Here is a 23,400-nt window from a genome sequence, read left to right as displayed (position 1 = left end):
TCATCATATTCAAAATTCTGGGGATTTTATAGATCAGCTGGAAACTCTTGGAATCCAATCGTTGGATCTCTTAGTAAGTTTTAATGTCGTGTCTTTGGATACAAAGGTGCCCTTGCAGTAGTCTTATAGTCTATTTACAGTACGTGGATTGTTTTTATGTTTATGACTCTGTTCTCAACTATTGTTCGCTTGTATGTGGAAGAAGAATAAACTTTGGTTCATTGTGGCTGTGCTGTTTATATCTTACAGTACAATACAGTAAAATTCTTCATGGTATAGTGCAAAAACACATTAAAGTGACAACTAGGTAAACCAATTAAGATCTTCAGCTCATTTTGTTTTGCCCTTATAAATGTCTTGTATTCTGTTGACATGAAGACAAGAATGTTGGATTATATTGCATATTTGCACTCCCTGTTGTCTTAAGGAATTATCTTCTATAGCAGCACACTTAAAGTAAATAAAATATATATTTTTTTCAGCAGAAGTTATTGTGTTAGGAGTTAATTGTAAGCTGTTAAATTTCAATTTTGAAGGATGAAATCCATACCATGTAAATCGCTACACAAATTAATAAAGAAAACAATCAATCTTGTTCTGGGCATATAAATGAGTTTAGATTCTATCACAGGCTACTTCCTCAATAACAAAAAATTGAAGAAGTGAAACAGATCTGAAATTAGAGGTAGGCTGCTTATCTCCATGTTTGTAGATGTAAATTACTATAGCATATTTATGTCTGTTGGGAAGTATACCACGAGTCAGTGATTGGTTAAAAAAGAGTAGTCCTATCAAGTCATATGATTTTAATATGATAAGACATCAGAAACAAGAGAATAACTACTTTTTAGTGACCTGTTGAATTTTATAGCCTAAGTTAGTTCGAGGTTGTATTTTTGCAACTTCTATTGGTACTGCATATGGTGCCTGTACACATAAACCTAGCATACCTGTACTGATTGCTTATTACTGGATGTATGTATGTTGCCACTATCAGGAAGGAATCACTGAATTTGACTGCCAATGATTTAAAAATATCACAGTTTCTGCTTGAGATATTTTTCGTGGGAGGCGGGAGGGGGAAGGGGGCAATATCATTCTATTTGGATCACAATTTTTGTTGTTACTTTTTAATAATATTTTTAATTATTTTTGGCTTGTTTCTGGGGTTTTTTTCAGTAATGCAGGTACTTCACTTTTTTAATATAGATGTGAGGATTTTACAATACTGGTGGTAACATCTCACTGAAATGACAGAGCACATGGAGGTGTGTGCGCAAAGGATTTTTTGGGTTACACAATATTCAGACACCTTCAAACAAATATTTGTCAGCCCACAAAGCAACAAATGACATTTCCTCACAAGCAGTGTATTAAGAACAAGAAAATAAACTTGCCATATTCGACTGCTTGTTATCTGGAAACCAGAGAAAGCTCCAAAAATCATGATTACATGGCAAATGTTTCTAGAAAACATACATTATACCTCCCAGTATGAGCAGTTTCTGTTACAGTCAAATAAATTATTGAGTTGAGTGATGCAGAAAAAGAATCAGATTCAACATATAATTTTATTTGAACTAGAATATATGGCTAAGATTAGTAACTCAGATTATTAATTTCAAGTTTTTATGAATTTATGGACATAGTGGTAATAGTCAAATAGTCTTTCAATGAAGGTCTAAGCTGAACAGCAGAAAAATAGACCAATCATTTGATAATAGTCTGAAAAATAACTACCAGGTACCAAAAATTACAGTTAAGCATTCCTATCATTGGCACAGACCAATCCACTTGGTGACTACTATACTACCCATCCAAAAACAACTTTCACAAATTAATTTGATAGCCCACAGAACAGAAATATTAGAGCTTGTAGAATGAGATTTTCACCCTGCAGCAGTGTGTGCGCTGATATGAAACTTCCTGGCAGATTAAAACTATGTGCCGGACCAAGACACGAACTGGGGACCTTTGCCTTTCGCTCTACTTATCAGAGCACTTGTCTGCAAAAGACAAAGGTCCCCAGTTTGAGTCTAGCTCCGGCACACAGTTGTAATCTGCCAGGAAGTTTCATTAGAGCTTGTACTTGTTATAGGTCAGCTTAAACATCTAAAGCCTCATCTACATCAGACTTACAATGCCACACACAAACACACAGTACAGAGTAGACCAGAATGCAAACAGCAGAGAATAACTGTGCAAAATGGAGCAGTGTGCTCATAGGTGCACAGCAGTGTTCCAATGTGTATGCACATCCGCACATCTCAATAAAAGTGGAAAATGAGAAACGCTGTCCAAACAGTGCCACACATGAACCAAAAATTTCCTTTGATGAAACAATAATGCATGGAACTTGTCTGTTGTTAACACAGCAAATACAGAGCAGTGTGGTTTGACATCCACACTTGTTGTACCACTCTGTGCTGAACCTCTTTTCTTGGTTTTGCATGGCACAATACAGAGCGATATGGCCAGTTTGGACACGCCACTGGCTTAAGCTATGCACTTTTAGTGTTTCAGTTTCTATCAGATTTTAAAGAGGAAAATGTCAAAATATTGGCTTTCTTTTCTGATTTTGATTCACTAATGTCTCAAGACACCATATTCTTTGGTAACACATCATGAAGGAAAAACTGTTTATTGCATAGAAGTGTATAGTAAGAATAGTATGTTGTGTTCACTCTAGAACCTTTTATACAAAGCTCTTTAAATATCTTGGCATGTTGACAGCTTCACAGAACATTAACTCCATTATAGAGTTTATTGTTAAGCATCAATCACAATTTCAAACTCACCATTTATCATCAGAAGCAGACATTAATTGCTTTACATTGAATGAATCACAGTGTGTACAATTACTTGGTGTCTAGCTGGACAACAAGTTCAAATGGCTAAGCTAATCAAGAAGTTCAGTTCAGCATGTTATACCTTTAGAAGCATCTCCCATTATCTTGACAGAAAGACAAGAGGGATTTTTCACATATTTTCACCTCTGTTGTCTTACAGAATTTTGTCTGGGGCAGTGCACCTAAGTAAATAAAGTGTTTTTTTCTGTAGAAGAATGCAGTAAGAATATAGTGTAAAGCAAATAATGGTACAGCTTGCAGAAGCCTTTTCAAGGATCTTGCATTTCTTACACTCATTCCCCAATACATTTACTCCTCAATGGTTTTTGGTGATGATAAAGATCAGTTTCAACTGAACTGTGATATGCACAATCACAACAGAAGACACAACTCTAATTTTCATGTAGGCTTTGCTTCCTTGTTCAAGATTCGCAATGGAAGTTTTGTACTTTACAGACAGGGTGTATACGTCGACAAGGAAAAAAAATTCCTGGGTTTCTTCCGGATTTACCGGTTAAAAATACACTTTCTCCCGGGTGAAAACATACTTTTTCCCTGTTAACTGACAGGATATTTTCTCTTGGAACTGTAATACTTATCAGTCCTTTAAATGATTATGGTTTTATACATGGGCGTAGAATTTCCCGGAGCTTTAGAAAACTAAACACAGGGAAAAAAACGCGTTTTGGAAAGATCTTTGATGTGCAGCAACATGTACGCTGCATATTTTCGTATTACAAAAGTATAAATTCGAATTCCAACAAACACCACATGTTACTTTCCGAAGCATTGAAATCAAGATTGCGATGTGCTTTTGTAAGCCAGTTGTAGCTCATGTCACGTGATCTCGCCAGCTGATGACAGCGGGTACTCAGAGCTTAGGACACGTGATGTAGTCAGCCAATAGCAACGTCAATGTTAAGTAGTGCGTACACACAAATAGAAAAAGTTAATGGTTTAAATTAACATACATAGTGTTGCTACACGAAACGCAAAGCTTCCACATATAATATTGGTGTATAAGATTAATACACTGCAAAAGAAGCTAAGCTTTCGCATATAATGTTGGTGTTTTATGCGTGTATTCCACTTTAAGATATATCACACAAATGTGCCAGTAAAATTTTTAACAATGACGTAAATGTCTGATCATCTGGGCTCGAAATTCATCTAAATGGCTCGTTATCAAAGAGTCGATTTTTAAATTAGAGTCAAACGCTCTGTCATTTAAGAAATTCATTGTACATTCTCGCACGGGATACAGTAATATCTTAGCAAGCATGGAGACAACAAAAAAAAAAAAAAAAAGGAAGAGAGAGAGAGAGAGATTAGTAATATCCTTTGTTGAGTTTCGGTTCTTATTGGTCAAAAATTAGAAAAATTTAACTGATAACAAAAACAATGGAAAATTCCCGGAATTCTAAAAAATTACCGGGTTTTTCCCGGTTTTCTCCCGGATGAAAAAATTCCCAGGTTTTTCCCAGATCTCCCGGTTGTCCCGCGTTGTATACACCCTGACAAAACAAGAAAGTGTGAATCCCCACTAGTTTGAAAGAAAATTAGAAACATACTTCATTGGCCACTCTTTCTGTGAGGGTATACTGAAAAATAATCCCTCTGAATTATTTATGTGAAAAGTCTTCATGCCTTTTAAATCAAACAAATGTTATTAACATTCTACATCTTTATTCTTCATGTCTACACATTTATTTCCCAACATAGTCACCCTGAGGATGAACATGTTTCTCCCAATGAGAAACCAGTCTGTTGATACTGTCACTGCAGAATGTTTGACTTTGTTAACAGAGCCACAGCCTCACTTCAGCTCGCATCACTTCATCACTATCAAAGTGAAGTCCTCAAAGGGGTTCTTTAAGTTTTGGAAACAGATAAAAATCAGATTAGGCCAAGTTGTGGCTATATGGAGGATGATCGATGACAGATAACCCAAGACATCAGATTGTTGCAGGTGTCACACATTTGTGTAGTCTGGCAATGTCAAGCTGAAAAAAGGGTGCTCCATGTATGAGCAAACTCTTCAAATTAAAAACTCGATCACAGCAAGCTGTTTCTCATACACTGCCATATTACACACTACTATTTGGAGCCCTTTTGTGGCAGAAGGCTGCAAATATGTAGACATGAAAAATATTGAGTAGAACATTAATAATGTTTGTTTTATTTAGAAAGCTTTAAGAGTTTTCTCACAGAAAATTCAGAGGCATTACTTTTCATCATGCCCTCATATGAATTGTCTGAATATCTAGATCTGGGACCTGGAAAGTTCTGTTACCTACATGGCAACTAGCAGGATTTTTTATTAAATTCTATAGCAAGTAATAATGCACTATACATACAATTCAGTATCTATAAATGTAAAATTATTTTCTCTGAAAAATACTGTTGTAATCAAGTAAACATGAAGCTGCAGATAAAGAAAAGCTACATAATAAAATTAACACAACAGCAGCTTTCTTCAAGGTAACAGCTTCATTTTGAATTTACTATATTAAGTTTAGATGGCATAAGTATGAATAGCATTAAGCAGCACAGTGATAGTTTATTGTTAAAACAGCGCACAGATCTAAGTTTCTAATGTGTGTTTCGCTTTCGTTACTGTAGCTATACTGTGACACATTCCAAATCTCTTTCTAGATCTGATCTACAGAATATGGTAAATGGATGAATCAATGAACAGTAACATTTAAAAACTAGATGGAGAAATGATTTACACTATCAGTCACCCCTAGAGTGGCACAGAAAGGAGTGAGGCATTCAGCTATAAAAATTTTTGACTACCTGTCCAATGATGTAAGAAATTTAATAAATAATAAATTTAACTTAAAACACAAACTGAAACTGTATATGCTTGACAACTATTCCTGCTCCATAGCAAAAAGCGGAATTTCTAAATATGCAATAGTATGGTGTGTAATATGTTGACACATTTTTCACTCCGAAAGTGCATTATGATTCCAAACCTGACTCATTCCGCATCACAGCAACATGTCATAATTATGATAAATCAAACATGCAAACAATTAAACTAAACCTTATGTCCTGTTATTCAAATTTCTTGGTATATTAGTGCAAAATTTTCTATCTTAATGAAATAATGTAAGCACACACACACACACACACACACACACACACACAAACACACACACACACACACACGCGTAACACACATTATGAGTAAAAAACAAATAGACACACTGAAGTTTACATACTCTGCAAGACGGCTCGCAAATGTGGATGTGTTATTTGTGTCATACCAAGCCATTTCCTGTCTCAAAACAGCTTTCATGAACAATCTTCGAATTCTGGTAACCTGTAGAAAAGACACCAGCTAACTTATTATAAAAACTCTTAACACATTCATTAGTGTAAGCTGTGTAAAGAAAGCTATATCCTCCATTGTAGACACAACAACATTTAATTGAGGTAAAATAATAGAAGTCCAAATTAATGAAAAATAGGTAAAAACTACAGCTCAAGAAAATATCATGTAGTGATAGCCCAGCAATTACTTTATTATATTTTTTTCTTAATACTTAAGGAGAATAATGGAGAAAGGGCATGATTTACAAAGTAATAGGAAAAAGCTAAATTACCGAGTCTGTTTCAGATCGTAATTTATTTAAAAATATTAAACATAGCTGCGATTCAGCAACTGTATAAATTTGGAGAGGTTGAAAAAAATCAGCCAACCAGTTGCAAACCAAAGGTTTATTTAGAACCTCTTCACAATTTAACTATCAAAATTTATCTTGGTTATTTTGCTAGTCACGATGCAAATAACTTTGCTGCCTTTAAAATTTTGCCTGTCAGTTTTCCCCCTATTCTGGGCTAAATATTGTTTCCCTAAGTTCAAACATACTGTGTTGTCATTGTACATGTTCAATAGGTGTCATGGCACCACTTGATATGGCTATGGAAACTGAACAGCTGGTGCAGTATTAATGTCGATCTCTGTGGTGCGACTACTCAGAGGCAAAACCTCTGACAAGGCCACAGCAGAATCCAGCATATAAGCTGGCCCAGGACTTGTCTGATTCAGTTGTGATGCCATCTGTGGAGTGTGGAGTGGGTGTGCTACTAGTTTAGCTAAGGAGTTTATGGCGAGGGCTGTATTTGTCATTGGTGGAATTTTGATATAGTGTGGACTCGACTTTGCTTTGGAATACAGTTTTAAGATAGTGTGCACTGTTTACAAGTAGTGTTGTGAATAAATCAGGGCAAGCCACCATTGTGATTTTGTGTGTGTGTGTGTGTGTGTGTGTGTGTGTGTGTGTGTGATTTTCAAAGATGTATTTGTTTCAGTTTACTAGCTGTGTCTGTATGTTAGTCATTTTCATCTGAGGTTTGCAAACATTTTATCCCATTATGTATTACTGAAGACTTCTCTAGTTCCACAAATGCTGGAGAAATACTGATTTCTTTTCTTATTTACATTCCTATGTGCCAAGTCAGAATTACTTGTCAGGGACCATTTTACTTTTCTGAAACCAAGTTAATCATCACCAAGTACCTCAAATGTATATTATAGTGGCCATCAGTTTGCAAGTGTGACATGTTAGAGTGACTATCCAACAGATTTCAAATTTGTTGCTTTTACCTTCTTTGCTGATGTAAGAATACTTTCCCAGAAATCTGTTCTAAAGACACACATTTTTGACACCAAATGAAGTACTATTCTTGTTTCTACACATCTCACAGGTTTCAGAAACTCCAAAGATATATAATAAATCTCTCCTCAGGTGTTTGAATTCACATGATTCTGTAAAACCCTAAAAACACTATAGGATAATTTATTCCTTCCATATCAATTTCCTATTTCCCTTATATGATACTTCACAGTGGCAGTTGTTCTTAACTAAGGAAACCTTCATTGTATTTCTACCATAAATCTGCACTTTTTCCAGAATTTAGTAGAGATTCCCAACCTGTACCTCATAGAGTAGCACCTTTATTCTATGTTTCTCTGAAATTATTATTTCAGTCCTCCTGTATTCTGCACTGACTTTTTGTACAATCACTCCTTTCTCAATTTCTTTACATTTGTCTCATTTTCAACCTGATTTTTATTTTGTGCAGTTCCCACAGATTTCATTCGTAATTAATATACACTACTGGCTATCTGTTTCATTCTTGCCAATACTATGTAGGAATAATGGAAATCCTTGAGTGGAACAATATTTAAAATAAAGGAAAAGCAACCACTCATCTATAGAAGTCTCATGTTTATAGAGATCCAGGTCATCAACATACAGAGCCCCTGTGCTATCCCCTTCTCTGACACCAGTAAACCTGTTAACCAGTCACTCATCAGCACTCATCTGGTTACACACTTTCACCCTGGCTTAGAAAGCCCAATCTCATCCTTCATCAGGGCTTTGACTGCCTCTCACTGTACCCTGACATGAGGGCAGTCTCCTTCTCTAACAGTAGTAGACCTGTTAGCCAGTCAGCCATCAGCACTTCTTGATCACCCAGTACCACCCATGGCCTTGAAAAGCTAAACTACATTAATTATGGTAACACTGGACACCCAGAGCAACAAAAAACTGGTAAATATAAACTCTGTCCACAGCGTTCACTAGCTTTTGAGCTCTCTGACTCTTATTATAGTAGAAAGTGCACACATTCACATACACAACCACAAGACACCCAAATGCCTGTTACTGCGGCTGTAGGGACACTGATTATTGAGAGCAGTTGCCTGACTGCTGGATGTGGATAGGAGTACAGAAAGACACAAAAAGTAATGAGGGAGTAGCAGGGTAGTGTGAAGCAGGAGTGGGAAAGACAGATGAATCACAAGCTGCATGACAAGATGAAAGGAGTAGAGCATACAAAAATAATAGAGAGAGGGAAAGGGGTGAGGGAGGTGGTTAACAGAAAGAAAGGTGAAGATGTAGAGGGAGTCAGAGAGGGGTGAGAGAAAGGGAGGGGGAAAAGGAGAGGGGGGGGGGGGTGTTGTGACTCACCGATCTTTCAAAGTGTCGCCGCACAGTTACATGCGTCCTCTACAAGCGGCACTGTCTACCAGTCATGCAGCAGCAGCGCCACCTAAGCGGCCAGCCAGCCAGCGGCCGCTAGACTTGGACTCAGTTATGATTTGACTGTTAAAGTGTACACACGTCTTACTCCATTTACTTGATCTGTGACTTTCATGTATTGCGTCTTCCTTGAAATACACTCCTGGAAATGGAAAAAAGAACACATTGACACCGGTGTGTCAGACCCACCATACTTGCTCCGGACACTGCGAGAGGGCTGTACAAGCAATGATCACACGCACGGCACAGCGGACACACCAGGAACCGCGGTGTTGGCCGTCGAATGGCGCTAGCTGCGCAGCATTTGTGCACCGCCGCCGTCAGTGTCAGCCAGTTTGCCGTGGCATACGGAGCTCCATCGCAGTCTTTAACACTGGTAGCATGCCGCGACAGCGTGGACGTGAACCGTATGTGCAGTTGACGGACTTTGAGCGAGGGCGTATAGTGGGCATGCGGGAGGCCGGGTGGACGTACCGCCGAATTGCTCAACACGTGGGGCGTGAGGTCTCCACAGTACATCGATGTTGTCGCCAGTGGTTGGCGGAAGGTGCACGTGCCCGTCGACCAGGGACCGGACCGCAGCGACGCACGGATGCACGCCAAGACCGTAGGATCCTACGCAGTGCCGTAGGGGACCGCACCGCCACTCCCCAGCAAATTAGGGACACTGTTGCTCCTGGGGTATCGGCGAGGACCATTCGCAACCGTCTCCATGAAGCTGGGCTACGGTCCCGCACACCGTTAGGCCGTCTTCCGCTCACGCCCCAACATCGTGCAGCCCGCCTCCAGTGGTGTCGCGACAGGCGTGAATGGAGGGACGAATGGAGACGTGTCGTCTTCAGCGATGAGAGTCGCTTCTGCCTTGGTGCCAATGATGGTCGTATGCGTGTTTGGCGCCGTGCAGGTGAGCGCCACAATCAGGACTGCATACGACCGAGGCACACAGGGCCAACACCCGGCATCATGGTGTGGGGAGCGATCTCCTACACTGGCCGTACACCACTGGTGATCGTCGAGGGGACACTGAATAGTGCACGTTACATCCAAACCGTCATCGAACCCATCGTTCTACCATTCCTAGACCGGCAAGGGAACTTGCTGTTCCAACAGGACAATGCACGTCCGCATGTATCCCTTGCCACCCAACGTGCTTTAGAAGGTGTAAGTCAACTACCCTGGCCAGCAAGATCTCCGGATCTGTCCCCCATTGAGCATGTTTGGGACTGGATGAAGCGTCGTCTCACGCGGTCTGCACGTCCAGCACGAACGCTGGCCCAACTGAGGCGCCAGGTGGAAATGGCATGGCAAGCCGTTCCACAGGACTACATCCAGCATCTCTACGATCGTCTCCATGGGAGAATAGCAGCCTGCATTGCTGCGAAAGGTGGATATACACTGTACTAGTGCCGACATTGTGCATGCTCTGTTGCCTGTGTCTATGTGCCTGTGGTTCTGTCAGTGTGATCATGTGATGTATCTGACCCCAGGAATGTGCCAATAAAGTTTCCCCTTCCTGGGACAATGAATTCATGGTGTTCTTATTTCAATTTCCAGGAGTGTATATTTGTTCAACTTGAAGTTATAACAATAGCTGATGAGGTAGTGATTTTTCTTTTCCATCATTGACCCACGTGTGTCCATGGATACTTTAGAGCAACTATTGCAAGCTCTCATAGAACAGCAAACGCTTCTCACAAATGTGATCCGTGATTTCGTCGTGGCATCAAATGCAGGGCGTCTCTCGTCGTTGTCTCTACCTGCTTTTCCTCCTTATGATGAGACGGCAGAAGACTGGTCTGATTACAAAAAACGTCTTCGACAGCACTTCTTGGCATTTCATGTCGCGGATGAACAAACATGTAAGTCTCTGTTCCTTTCATCGATTTCACCTCAAATGTATCGGTTGTTGTCGCAATTGGCTCCTTTGAAAGATCCTGCGTCTTTGTCCTTTGCTGAAATGTGCTCACTTCTGTCTGTCTATTTTCAAAAGTAAATGCATGTGGTAGCCTCTCTTGTTGCCTTTTATCGTTGCCAAAAACAACCGAATCAATCCTATCACGCTTGGGCTGCTGAACTTCATGGCCTCAGTAGAAAGTGTCCATTTGTTACTGAAGTTCACAAAGAATCCTATGCCGATTCCATGGTACAGGATGCTATTATCCGATCGGCGCCCAACAAAGAAGTTAGGCAACGTGCCCTTCAGTTGTCCGACTGCATACATGATTTTCATGAACATGACGCTGATTCTGATTCTGTGTTGTCTGTCAATTGTACTTCTTCCCTTTCAGGGAAGTTATTCCTCACTGTCCAAATACTTGGTCGAGATGTTCACATGCAGCTAGATACTGGTTCTGCTGCCACTATCATCAATCCTCAGACGTATCTTCAGTTGGGTTCTCCAATCCTGTCACCTGTCACTAGGCAATTATGGATGTACAATAAACAGACGATTTCTCTCTTGGGACAATTTGATGCTGAGGTATCTTACAAATCTGATGTTCACACTATTCCCATATTTGTGGTCGACCATTGTAATGCGGAGAATCTTTTTGGTTTCGATGCCTTTCACGTTTTTGGTTTCTCCATAGATGACTGTCAATATTCTCTCTGATGCTATTCCTTATGCTCAATTGGATTCCTTGTCGATGACATTTTCGTTCCTTTTTTCTCCTGGGTTAGGCTGTGCAAACGACTTTGAAGCTCATATCATGCTCAAACCCACTGCTCGGCCTAAGTTTTTTCGGGCTCGGCCCATTCCTGTGGCCCTTTGTGATCAGGTCAAACGGGAGCTGGATCGTCTCACTGCTTCAGGGGTCTTGCTTCCTGTCACTTCTAGTGAGTGGTCCTCTCCTGTCGTCATCGTTGCTAAGCCAAATGGTGATATTCATCTCTGTGGCGATTTCAAAGCCACTGTAAATGCTCAATGCCTTATCGACACTTACCCTATGCCTCTACCTGAAGAATTGTTCACTAAACTTGCCGGAGGCCAGTATTTTTCTAAACGTGATCTGTCAGAAGCTTATCATCAACTTCCTCTCGACGCTGCTTCCTGGCAGTTTCTGGTTCTTAACACGCCTTTTGGCCTCTATCAATACCAACGATTGCCATTCGGGGTTACCAGCGCCCCAGCTCTCTTTCAGCGATTCTTGGAACAATTATTGATCCCTGTCCCTGGGTGTATTAATTACATGGACGACATTGTTGTCACTGGCTCCACCACTGAAGAACATCTTCAGAATCTCTGCACACTTTTTCTTGTCTTACAGACTGCCGGTCTTAAGTGTAATGTTCAGAAATCAAAATTTTTTCAACTCTCTCGGGATGATATTCGTCCTCTTCAGCAAACTGTCACTGTGATCGATGCCCTTCCTTGCCCTAAATACACTCCTGGAAATGGAAAAAAGAACACATTGACACCGGTGTGTCAGACCCACCATACTTGCTCCGCTCACTGCGAGAGGGCTGTACAAGCAATGATCACACGCACGGCACAGCGGACACACCAGGAACCGCGGTGTTGGCCGTCGAATGGCGCTAGCTGCGCAGCATTTGTGCACCGCCGCCGTCAGTGTCAGCCAGTTTGCCGTGGCATACGGAGCTCCATCGCAGTCTTTAACACTGGTAGCATGCCGCGACAGCGTGGACGTGAACCGTATCTGCAGTTGACGGACTTTGAGCGAGGGCGTATAGTGGGCATGAGGGAGGCCGGGTGGACGTACCGCCGAATTGCTCAACTCGTGGAGCGTGAGGTCTCCACAGTACATCAATGTTGTCGCCAGTGGTCGGCAGAAGGTGCACATGCCCGTCGACCTGGGACCGGACCGCAGCGACGCACGGATGCACGCCAAGACCGTAGGATCCTACGCAGTGCCGTAGGGGACCGCACCGCCACTTCCCAGCAAATTAGGGAGACACTGTTGCTCCTGGGGTATCGGCAAGGACCATTCGCAACCGTCTCCATGAAGCTGGGCTACGGTCCCGCACACCGTTAGGCCGTCTTCCGCTCACGCCCCAACATTGTGCAGCCCACCTCCAGTGGTGTCGCGACAGGCGTGAATGGAGGGACGAAAGGAGATGTGTCGTCTTCAGCGATGAGAGTCGCTTCTGCCTTGGTGCCAATGATGGTCGTATGCGTGTTTGGCGCCGTGCAGGTGAGCGCCACAATCAGGACTGCATACGACCGAGGCACACGGGGCCAACACCCGGCATCATGGTGTGGGGAGCGATCTCCTACACTGGCCGTACACCACTGGTGATCGTCGAGGGGACTCTGAATAGTGCACGGTACATCCAAACCGTCATCGAACCCATCGTTCTACCATTCCTAGACCGGCAAGGGAACTTGCTGTTCCAACAAGACAATGCACGTCCGCATGTATCCCGTGCCACCCAACGTGCTCTAGAAGGTGTACTTCAACTACCCTGGCCAGCAAGATCTCCGGATCTGTCCCCCATTGAGCATGTTTGGGACTGGATGAAGCGTCGTCTCACGCGGTCTGCACGTCCAGCACGAACGCTGGTCCAACTGAGGCGCCAGGTGGAAATGGCATGGCAAGCCGTTCCACAGGACTACATCCAGCATCTCTACGATCGTCTCCATGGGAGAATAGCAGCCTGCATTGCTGCGAAAGGTGGATATACACTGTACTAGTGCCGACATTGTGCATGCTCTGTTGCCTGTGTCTATGTGCCTGTGGGTCTGTCAGTGTGATCATGTGATGTATCTGACCCCAGGAATGTGTCAATAAAGTTTCCCCTTCCTGGGACAATGAATTCACGGTGTTCTTATTTCAATTTCCAGGAGTGTATGTTAAGGAACTGCAGGCCTTCTTGGGGAAAACAGCATACTAACACAAGTTTTTACCGTCTGCTACTTCAGTGGCTCAGCCGTTGCATCGCCTGTTGCATAAAAACGTGCCTTTTCACTGGTCCGCGTCATGCGATGCGGCTTTCCAGAAATTTTTGAAGACTACGCTGAAAGAGACCCCATGCCTGGCTACTTCTCGACCTGGCCAACATCTTGTTCTTGCCACAGATGCCTCTCAATACGGGGTCAGTGCAGTCCTTGCGCACCGTTTTTCGACGGTTCTGAACAACCCATTGCTTATGCCTCCAAAATGCTCACGGATGCCCAACAAAACTATTCTCAAATTGAACAAGAAGCTTTGGCCATTATTTATGCTCTTCGTAAGTTTGGTGTTTTTCTCTATGGATCCAAATTTCATCTTGTTACGGATCACAAACCACTTGTTTTCTTGTTTCATCCATCAACGTCACTTCCCGACAAGGCTGCACACCGCCTCCAGCGTTGGCCTCTTTACTTTTCTCGTTTAAATTACGAGATTCATTTCCGGCCGACAGCTCAACATGTGAATGCTAATGCACTGTCTCGCCTTCCCATGGGTCCTGATCTGGCATTTGATAGGGATGAACTTTTGTGTTCCCACCTGGATGTTGCCGAGCAGCGGGTTGTGGACGGGTTCCCCATCACCGGGGACCGGCTGGCAGCTGCTACGGGTTCTGACCCTACCCTCTCCTGGGTTTTACGCTGTATTCAGAAGGGTTGGCCAGATCGTCCATCTGCTAAGACTTCTGAGCTGTTGCGAAACTACTACGCTTTGTGTTGCTACCTCACGGCTAGGGATGGTGTTATCCTCCTTTCCACCGACAATGCTTCGCCGCGTGTTGTGATACCTACGTCTTTGCATGCTTCGGTCTTGCGCCTCCTTCACCAAGGGCACTGGGGTGTCTCCCGCCCAAAATCTCTGGTGCGCCGTCATGTGTACTAGCCCGGCATCGACTCTGAAATTGCACACATGGTCGCTGCCTGCGGCCCTTGTGCATCACATGCCGCTGCCCTGAAGTCACCTTTGTCACCGTGGCCTTCGCCTGAGAAGCCCTGGGAGCGCATTCATGCCGACTTCATGGGACCTTTTTTAGATACTTATTGGTTTCTCGTTATTGACGCCTACTCTGACTTTCCTTTCATTGTCCGTTGCACGTCGCCTACCACTGCGGCAACAACCAATGCTCTAGCTCGCATTTTCTCTTTGGAAGGCCTTCCCTCTACTCTTGTTACTGATAATGGTCCGCAATTTGCCTCTTCCGATTTTGCGGATTTTTGTGCCTGTCACGGCGTCATGCATGTCACGGCCCCTCCTTTCCATCCACAGTCAAACGGTGAGGCTGAATGACTGGTCCGCACATTTAAGTCTCAGATGAGGAAACTCCTGACTTCTTCTGCTGCTGATGATATGCTTCTCCAGTTTCTGGCTTCTTACCGTTTCTCCCCCACGGGCGACCACAGCCCGGCTGAGCTGTTACATGGCCAACAGCCCCGCACGCTACTTCATCTTCTGCAGCCTTCCACATCCCGGCCGCGGGTGCCCTCGCTTGGCCGGTTCACCACCGATGACCTTGTATGGGTACGCGGATATGGCAGGTGGCCAAAATAAAGTCCTGGCCACATCTTACGACACCGTGGCCAATGCCTGTATGAAATCCAGATGGACACGGGTGTTGCAGTGCGTCATTCGTACCAGCTTCGGCCTTGTGTGCTGGCAACGCCTGTTCTGGATGCCGCTACACCACCTTCGGCTCTACCTGATGCTCAGGATACTGGAATCTCTCATTACTCACAACACAGTCCTCTCACCATCATATCGGTGCCAGCACAAGAACTGATGCCTCCAGGAGACGTGCCCATGGAGGAACCAGATGACCATCATCTGTCGGAGCAACTCCACTCGCCTCCTCCTCCTATGGACATGGACACATCGCCAATGTCTCCTGTTATAACAACCAGACTTGCTGCAACGGGCAGATTGGTGCACGGGGCCCCAGCAGATTCGACCCCCACGTCTCCTTCATCTCGAACCATTATCATCGGGGACACTTCCGTCTGCACGGGAAGCCTCCTCCTCGAGACTTTATGGCCAGTCAAACAAAACCTATGGGAGTTAGCAACCTACAGGCCACCTCCATCAAGACCTGTGCAAAAACTTCAAAGGGGGGAAAAGTGTTGTGACTCGCCAATCTTTCAAAGTGCCGCCGCACAGTTACACGCGTCCTCTACATGCGCTACTGTCTGCCAGCCATGCAGCACCAGGGCCACCTAAGCGGCCAGCCAGCCAGCGGCTGCTAGACTTGGACTCGGTTATGATTTGACTGTTAAAGTGTACACTCTGTTTGCTTGATCTGTGACTTTCATGTATTGCGTCTTCCTTGAAATATATTTGTTCAACTTGAAGTTATAACAGGGGGGGAGGGAGAGAAAAGGAAGAGTGGTGGGAGGAAACTGCACACAATGTGGATGAGGAAGGAGTGGTGTAGACAATGACAGAAGTGGAAAGGGAAATGGGGAAGATAAGACAAGGCATTGGGAAACTGGTTAAAGAATGTTAAGGCCAGGGGGGTTGTGAGAATGTAAGATATGCAGCAGAGACAATTCCCACCTGCATAGCTCAGAGAAACTTAGACTGGAAAAGTGTATCATATGGCTCACCTAGTGAAGCAGCTGTTAAATTCATTTATATTCTGGTGTACAACATATTCTGCAACTGGATGGTCAAACCTGCATTTGACCATAGTTTGGCAGTGGCAATTCATGTAAATGGACAGATGGACATCCATCATAATCTCATACAATGCTGCATGGTAACTGCAATATAGCTATTATGTAACAGGGGTGCTTTCACATGTGGCCCTGCCTCCTATATGGTAGCAAATGCCTGTGATTTGACTGTGTTGGGAAATGGTGGATGTGCGGGTGTATGGGCTAGGCCTTGCACATGGGTTGTCAAAAAGGAAATGACTCATGGGGTGCAAAATTGGGAGCAGGACTGGAGTAAGAATGGACAAGGAAATTCTGTAGTTTGATTGGATGCCTGTCAGCACTTCTTGATCACCCAGTACCACCCTGGTCTTGAAAAGCTTAACCACATTAATTACAGTAACATTGAACACTCAGAGCAACAAAAAACTGGTAAATGTAAACTCTGTCCTCAGGCCCTGGTGGGCCCACTGGTGCTGTCACGGCATGGATGACTGCCTAACAGCTCTACTGACGTTAGAAGAGACTGAATGGAGATCCAGGTCAGAGGACAACACAACCTCTGCAAGTGTTGTCACTGAATGTGGTATAGAGGGGTGTGCGGTCAGCACACTGCAGGCAGTAGGAGTCAGTTGGCAGAGTCTTTTGTGAAAGCTGTAATGAATGACTGTGCAGACCGCTTGCAAGAATTTGAATTTGAAATGATTTGTTGTCAATGATAAAAAAGTTGGTTGAACAAAATGGCACATTGTTTAATGAGACTGCAAATCAGACAGCTCAGCTAAGAGCAAAAGTATATAGTTGGCTTATTCTGTGAAGTTTTGTTACAGTGGAGAAAGCTGAGAGTAGCACTAAATGCTTATTACTGATCAGAAACCTCGTTAACAAAATAAATTTTTCAAAACATATCATATTTCTTTAAGCAACAGAGAGAGAAGAGATCTATGGAAGGAACATAATAACTAGGAAAATGGAAGCAAGATTAGCATTTCATGTCCTGTGTATAATAAGGTGTTTTGAGACAGAGCAGGGCAAGTGTAGATTAGGGAATTCAAACAATGGAAATTCCATGTAGGAATATCAACAATGTAGGAAAAGACAGATAGGTAAGCAAAGCCTTGGCGGTTACCTATTATCATGCACTGAAATGAGGGACATCCTACCCAAGTTACTTTGCATGCTACCTAAAGTGGTATTCTGTCACCCACCCAACCTCCACAACATCCTAGTCCATCCTTATGCCACTCCTAAGCCCAACCCCTTGCCACGAGGTTCATATCCCTGCAGAAGACTCAGATGCAAAACCTGTCCAATCCACCCACCCAGCACTTCCTATTCCTACAGGTGAAGGTTGTAGCCGAAAGCTATATGTAAGTGTCTTTTAAATTGTGCCTCTCTGCAACTTGATGTGTTTTCTTTATGCTAAGTAGCAATTGTCTTTTCCTACATAGTCGATATTCCTGTTTAGATTAGGGAAGGATTGGGTAGGAAATTGTCCATGTTCATTCCAAATGGATCATTTGGCATTTGACATTTGACATTTGACATATATGATTAAGGGATACTATAGAAAACTTACATCTGGATGGATGAATCAAGATTGGTACTCCCATCCTCCAAAATGTGTGTCCATTGCATTAAACATTGTGCCAACTCACTCAGATATCTGTACAAGGGGCAAACAGTACAATGTTGATCATGAAACGAAGGTGGTTCTGGTATGAGCCATAAACACACATAATTTGTACTGGTAATATGAGATCCTACACAAAAGTTCTCAAAACTTGTATGATCCACATTTATAAATGGTACTACAATCAATCAGCACTGGGAGCAGTGTAACACATATTTCGACTTTCATTATGCCTAGCAGCTTTGATCTAATCAGATATGTTTATTGTTGGCAGGCAGTTTTCCATTGTGACATTCACTTGTGACTGCAATTTTGCAATGACCAACATGAGAGAACACTGTTCCTGTGAGAAGTCCTGTTTTAAACTTGGCAAAATAGCCACAGAAACACACAAAATGTTTGTTGAAGTATTCAGTAATGATGCTTTGGAGGAGCCACGAAAGTATGCTGGTGTGAATGTTTTAAAAATAGGTGGATATCTGTTGATGATGGTAAACATTCAGGATGACCATCTACTGACAATAGTCATGAAAACATCAGTGCTGTTCAGAATGTGTTTGTGAAAGATCTTGGGCAGACCATGACATCTGGTGATGTCCTACAGTGGCTAAGGAGGATGTGAGATGGAAACATCCAGAGAAGTGGCTCAGGAATGACAAGGTCCTTCATCACAACAATATGAGGCAACTTATACACTCTTCATCGCACAGCAGTTGTTTGGCAATAAACAACACAGTAGTTCTTCCTCATCCATAATATTCACCCAACTTGGCTCCAAGTGATTTCTGTCTCTTTCTCAAATTGAAAATGAAATTGAAGGGACAAAGATTTGACATGTAAGAGGAGATTCAAGAGCAATCCTAAGTGTTCCACAATTCACTGACTAAAATCAACTTTCAGGATGCGTTCCATTCGTGGCAGAAGCACTGAGATTGGTGTCTGAGCCTCCAATGGAACTACTTTGAAGGTGACAGTGGGGAATAAAAATCTTGTATGATGTGATTATATTTAGTGTTAGATTTGGGAAACTTTTGGGTAGCACCTTATAACTACAAAACATTTAGTGCCTTCAATTATTTCGGGTGCTTTTAAGCCTTCTATGAATTAAATCTGTTATACTTTGATAAATAGAAGTGTCAGTGCCTACACATTCCTCTCAGATCATGACAATGGTCTCACATGATAAAAACACTCATACATTTAGTTCAGTTTGAAGATGAGCCTGGATACCTCTTCCCCTTTTCAGAGATAATTTACAAAGTAACAGAATCTTCAGTTTGGATGTCATTATAAACATAATTCTGCATATAAAAAAATTCACATTAAAGGCTCATTTGCTTAGGAAATCTCAAATATGTTCAAAACTACTGACTTAAATTCACTAGAATAAACATAAATGCATTATGGTGATTCAACTAACGTCCTGCCAGGTTAAATTAAGTGGTGGCCCAGAACTCAAAATCAGACCCTTGCCTTTTGCAGCCAATGTTCTCACTTACTGAGCTAACCAGACTCACAACTAGGAAGATATGCAGGAATGTATATGGAAAAAAGAATAGGCAGATCTGAAGCTGTGAGTGCAGTGTTGGCCAAGAAAGGCAAGCTTCCAGATTGAAGTCCTGATCCAGCACAGTTTTAAATTGCCAGAAAGGTTCAAGACTGCTACAGAGTGAAAGATTCATTTTGTGATTTATATACTTTTAAATTATATTCATTATTTATGCATTGTGGACCATACACTATCTGTACTGAAAGTTCAGAGACAGATTTTATTCCCAGTGACATCAGTGGCAGATTGAACTAACAACTGTAAGTGACAGATGTGCATTCAACCAATCAGCTGTCAAGTGGTGAGTGTTAAGTGGTGGACTTGTGGGCAGCATGTGTCAATGTCATCACACAAATCGCAATGGAGCAACAAGCTGTAATCGATTTCATGTTTTACTCAGTAAAATAACTATGAAGACATCTGAGCCCATGAAATTGCTTACAGCAATAATTGCTCAGTTATTCACAGGTGTTTGAGTGGTTTAAATGTTATACAGAAGGACAGATGTCACTCGAGGACAATGAGAGGTCAGGATGTCCCACCTCAAATTCATCCAAGAAAAACGAGAAAATTTCTGATTTTCTGAAAACTGACAATAATGTCTCAGGCAAGGCTATTGCTGAAGAGCTGAACACCTCTAAATTGAGTGTTCAACATTCTCCAGAATCAAGACATAAAGTAATGACAGACATTGATTTAAATCAATGGAGAAAGTTGAAAATTTGTGTCGGAGTGGAATCCGAAACCGCGTATCCTGTTTACCAAGCAGATGCACTGAAAAACTGCACCATCTGGACACAGTGGTCATCGCATCTGCATGGACTAAACTACCATGCCTCCCATCAGATCCAAATTCTCAAATTATCCACAACTACAAATTTAATGCCCCTTGCCCATTATCTTCATATATATCTCTCCACTGCTAGAAGTTGAGAATTTGGATCTGACAGGAGGTGTTAGGCTAGTCCTTGCAGTTGCGGTGACCTTGAGTCCAGATGGTGCAGTGGTCAGTGCATCTACCTAGTAAGCAGGAGACCTGGGTTCAAATCCCAGTCCAGCACAAATTTTCAACTTCCTCACTTCTTCATCTTCGCTACTTTGAAACTTAACTCTTCTAATGAACAAGTGTTCATAACTTTTAAGGTATGCATTTTAGAGCACATGTTTACTGGACTTTTTTTCTTGTTTTGGTCCATACTGCCACTTCCCAAAATATGGAAAGCAAAGAGCTTGCAGTAGAAGAGATTTGTTTCATAGTATCGAAGATGAGAAACTGCTTGTAGCTCTTACAGTATGCATTTTCGACCCTATGTTTACTGAGACTTTTTTGCTTCTAGTATCATGTACTTTCAACAGTATACGTTTACGCCATTAATTATGGTACACCCTGTATAAGCTGAGATGTACTACTCGTAAATGGATAAGTATATAAACTAGACCTTAAGTTGTTACATGCTCTTGACATACATGGTGTGTGACTTGCAAAACTATCCTACTAACAACATTTAAATACAACTTTACTTTCACTGTTTTTAGTCTTTTTTGATACATCTTAGATTTTCTGTGGCAACTCTCTTAACCCTTTGACTTTTGCAGACATACTCTCTCCATTCTGTGCTGGGTTCTGCTTTGTTGTCACTGTTACTGCTCACATAATACTACAAGCTGTGCTGAGGGATGGTGTTGTGGCCACTATGAAATGCTTATTATCAGATTTCAAGAAAACTATTTGGTGAAAAAATCTAATTTTTGCACATCTTTGCATATCTTTTGCATATCTTCGCTCACTAAAGCACTGAATTTGTTTTCAATATTCATCACAGTTATTGTGCTGCATCAAACAAAATAAACCACTGGGTGACATTTTAAAGAGATTGCAGCGGTAAAAACACATTGTGTAGATTTCGCATATGGCTGATTTTAGCAAATAGATTGCTGTGTATGAAATGTAGGTAAGAAATAAACATTTTATTTAAAACTAAGAGCACATTTTGTTCTTGAGATATTGGTTCTTTTATCCAGTGGATGGTCACAGGTGACGTGCCCAGTTCCATCCTGTTCATCACACAGCTTGTGGTCATAACAAGTCGTCATATCTCCATGGTTGCCATTTCCAGACAATTTTAGCGCTTTTCCCTGACAAATTTTGAGATCTCACGGGTAAGTGAAGACATAAGTTGACAAAAAATTTAAGGGCTTCTGTATTTCTAAACAATTGAGCAAAAATCTTAAGCACTAACATCAACATATTTTGCAATGAACTGTTTTTAGATGGAGAAAGCAAGCCAAACGGTATATTTGGTTCATTAAGACCACTGATGTTATTTTATTTAAGTACAATGAAACACATTTGGTGACAAAGATATGCATTTTGTTGAAGTCTCAAGACAGATTTAAAATACCTTCACTGAGTTCAGAAATAACCTCAGAAAAAAGAAGGCCTCTTGACAGAAGTGAATAAGGCAGGGAAGAATCATGTAAACCAACACAGTAGGTAACTGTCAATAAAATGTTGGTTTTACTATGTTCATTATTGTTTTTTATTACCTGCTATGTCTATTATTTTACAGGTATTGTGTGGTTTTTCTTTCAAGATATACATGAATACATAGTGTACAAACCGCCAGTGACAATTTTCTTCTTCTTATCATCCGCACTTTCTAAAATATAAACTTCTTTTGAAGTGCCAAAATGTACCAGAATAAATAAAATGTCTATAAAACTCTGCACTGTACAGTGTACTTGCAGTGAGGCAGTCACAATTCATTTCATCGTCCGTGACCTGCTGAGGAACACCTCAGTCCTGGGTCCGTGAACAAACAAAGAAAATCCACTGAATTACGCACACACAAACAGACCAGACCTGCAGGCAGATTGGTGAGACTTTTCAAATTTCCCTGATATTTGCCTAACATATTTGAAATTCCCTGATATTCCCTGATTTCCAGAACTTGTGGCAACCTTGATTTCATAAACGGCTCAAGATACCAAAAAAGAGATTTTCTACAAATGAAAGCAGGCAAAGAGGCATGTTGTATGATAAATACTCAAAACTTTTTTATTCACCAAGCTATGAAAGTAACTGTTGGTAGCAATGAGACAGTGCATGGAACAGGGTGTGTAAAGGCATTTATGGAAAATCCAGAGCCCACACTTAAACACATCCTCAGCACCTGGAGAGTGGCAGCGTATGACAGTCAACTAGTCCACAACAGTCAAAAGATTAATACTTGCTCAAGATACAATATCAAAAAATTCTTAAATATACACATACCTGTCTCTGAGCTGAATGGTTGAGGACAAATACTGTCATAGAACCAACTATGAACTGAATCAGTGTAACTACACAACAGCCAATTGCAAATGCTGCAGAATCTTCTAATAGAGCTTCTTTTCTCTCTTCCCAACTTGCATTCACTCTGAAATACATTTTACAAGCATATATTCTAATATATTATTTTGAATATTAGAAAAAAATGTGTAAATTCTCTACATATCCCTTAAGATTCTTAAATTTATTACTTTCTTTTTGTATTTTGACTTAACTGTCATCAAGGAGCATAAGGTGAATAAAATTTAAAGTGCTTATTTGACACCACAAATGTTTGTCAAGCCAGTCACTAAAAGAATTAAATTTTTAAAGGTTAACACACCTAGAAAACTCCATTAATAATTGCAACCACACTTCTTTCAAAAAACCACACTAAGACCAGTAAACTGACACAAAGGCAGTAGAAACGGGGCACAAGACATCA

General features: G+C 41.8%; 1 protein-coding gene across 2 annotated transcripts in view; it reads right to left on the bottom strand.

The window, feature by feature from the left end:
- The window catches only part of LOC126412154 (multidrug resistance protein homolog 49-like), a 454,076-nt gene that overhangs the window by 294,664 nt on the left and 136,012 nt on the right, over window positions 1-23,400 (bottom strand). For both annotated transcript variants that reach the window (XM_050081614.1, XM_050081613.1), the window contains exons 5-6: window positions 22,920-23,064; window positions 6,080-6,180 (exon numbers count right to left, since the gene is read on the bottom strand). In XM_050081614.1, coding sequence (XP_049937571.1) covers window positions 6,080-6,180; window positions 22,920-23,064 — 246 coding nt within the window. The remainder of the gene's footprint in view (window positions 1-6,079; window positions 6,181-22,919; window positions 23,065-23,400) is intronic.

This window comes from Schistocerca serialis, chromosome 7 (genome assembly GCF_023864345.2).
Source record: "Schistocerca serialis cubense isolate TAMUIC-IGC-003099 chromosome 7, iqSchSeri2.2, whole genome shotgun sequence".
Classification (NCBI taxonomy): domain Eukaryota; kingdom Metazoa; phylum Arthropoda; class Insecta; order Orthoptera; family Acrididae; genus Schistocerca; species Schistocerca serialis.
This window is presented reverse-complemented; position numbering and strand designations above follow the sequence as displayed.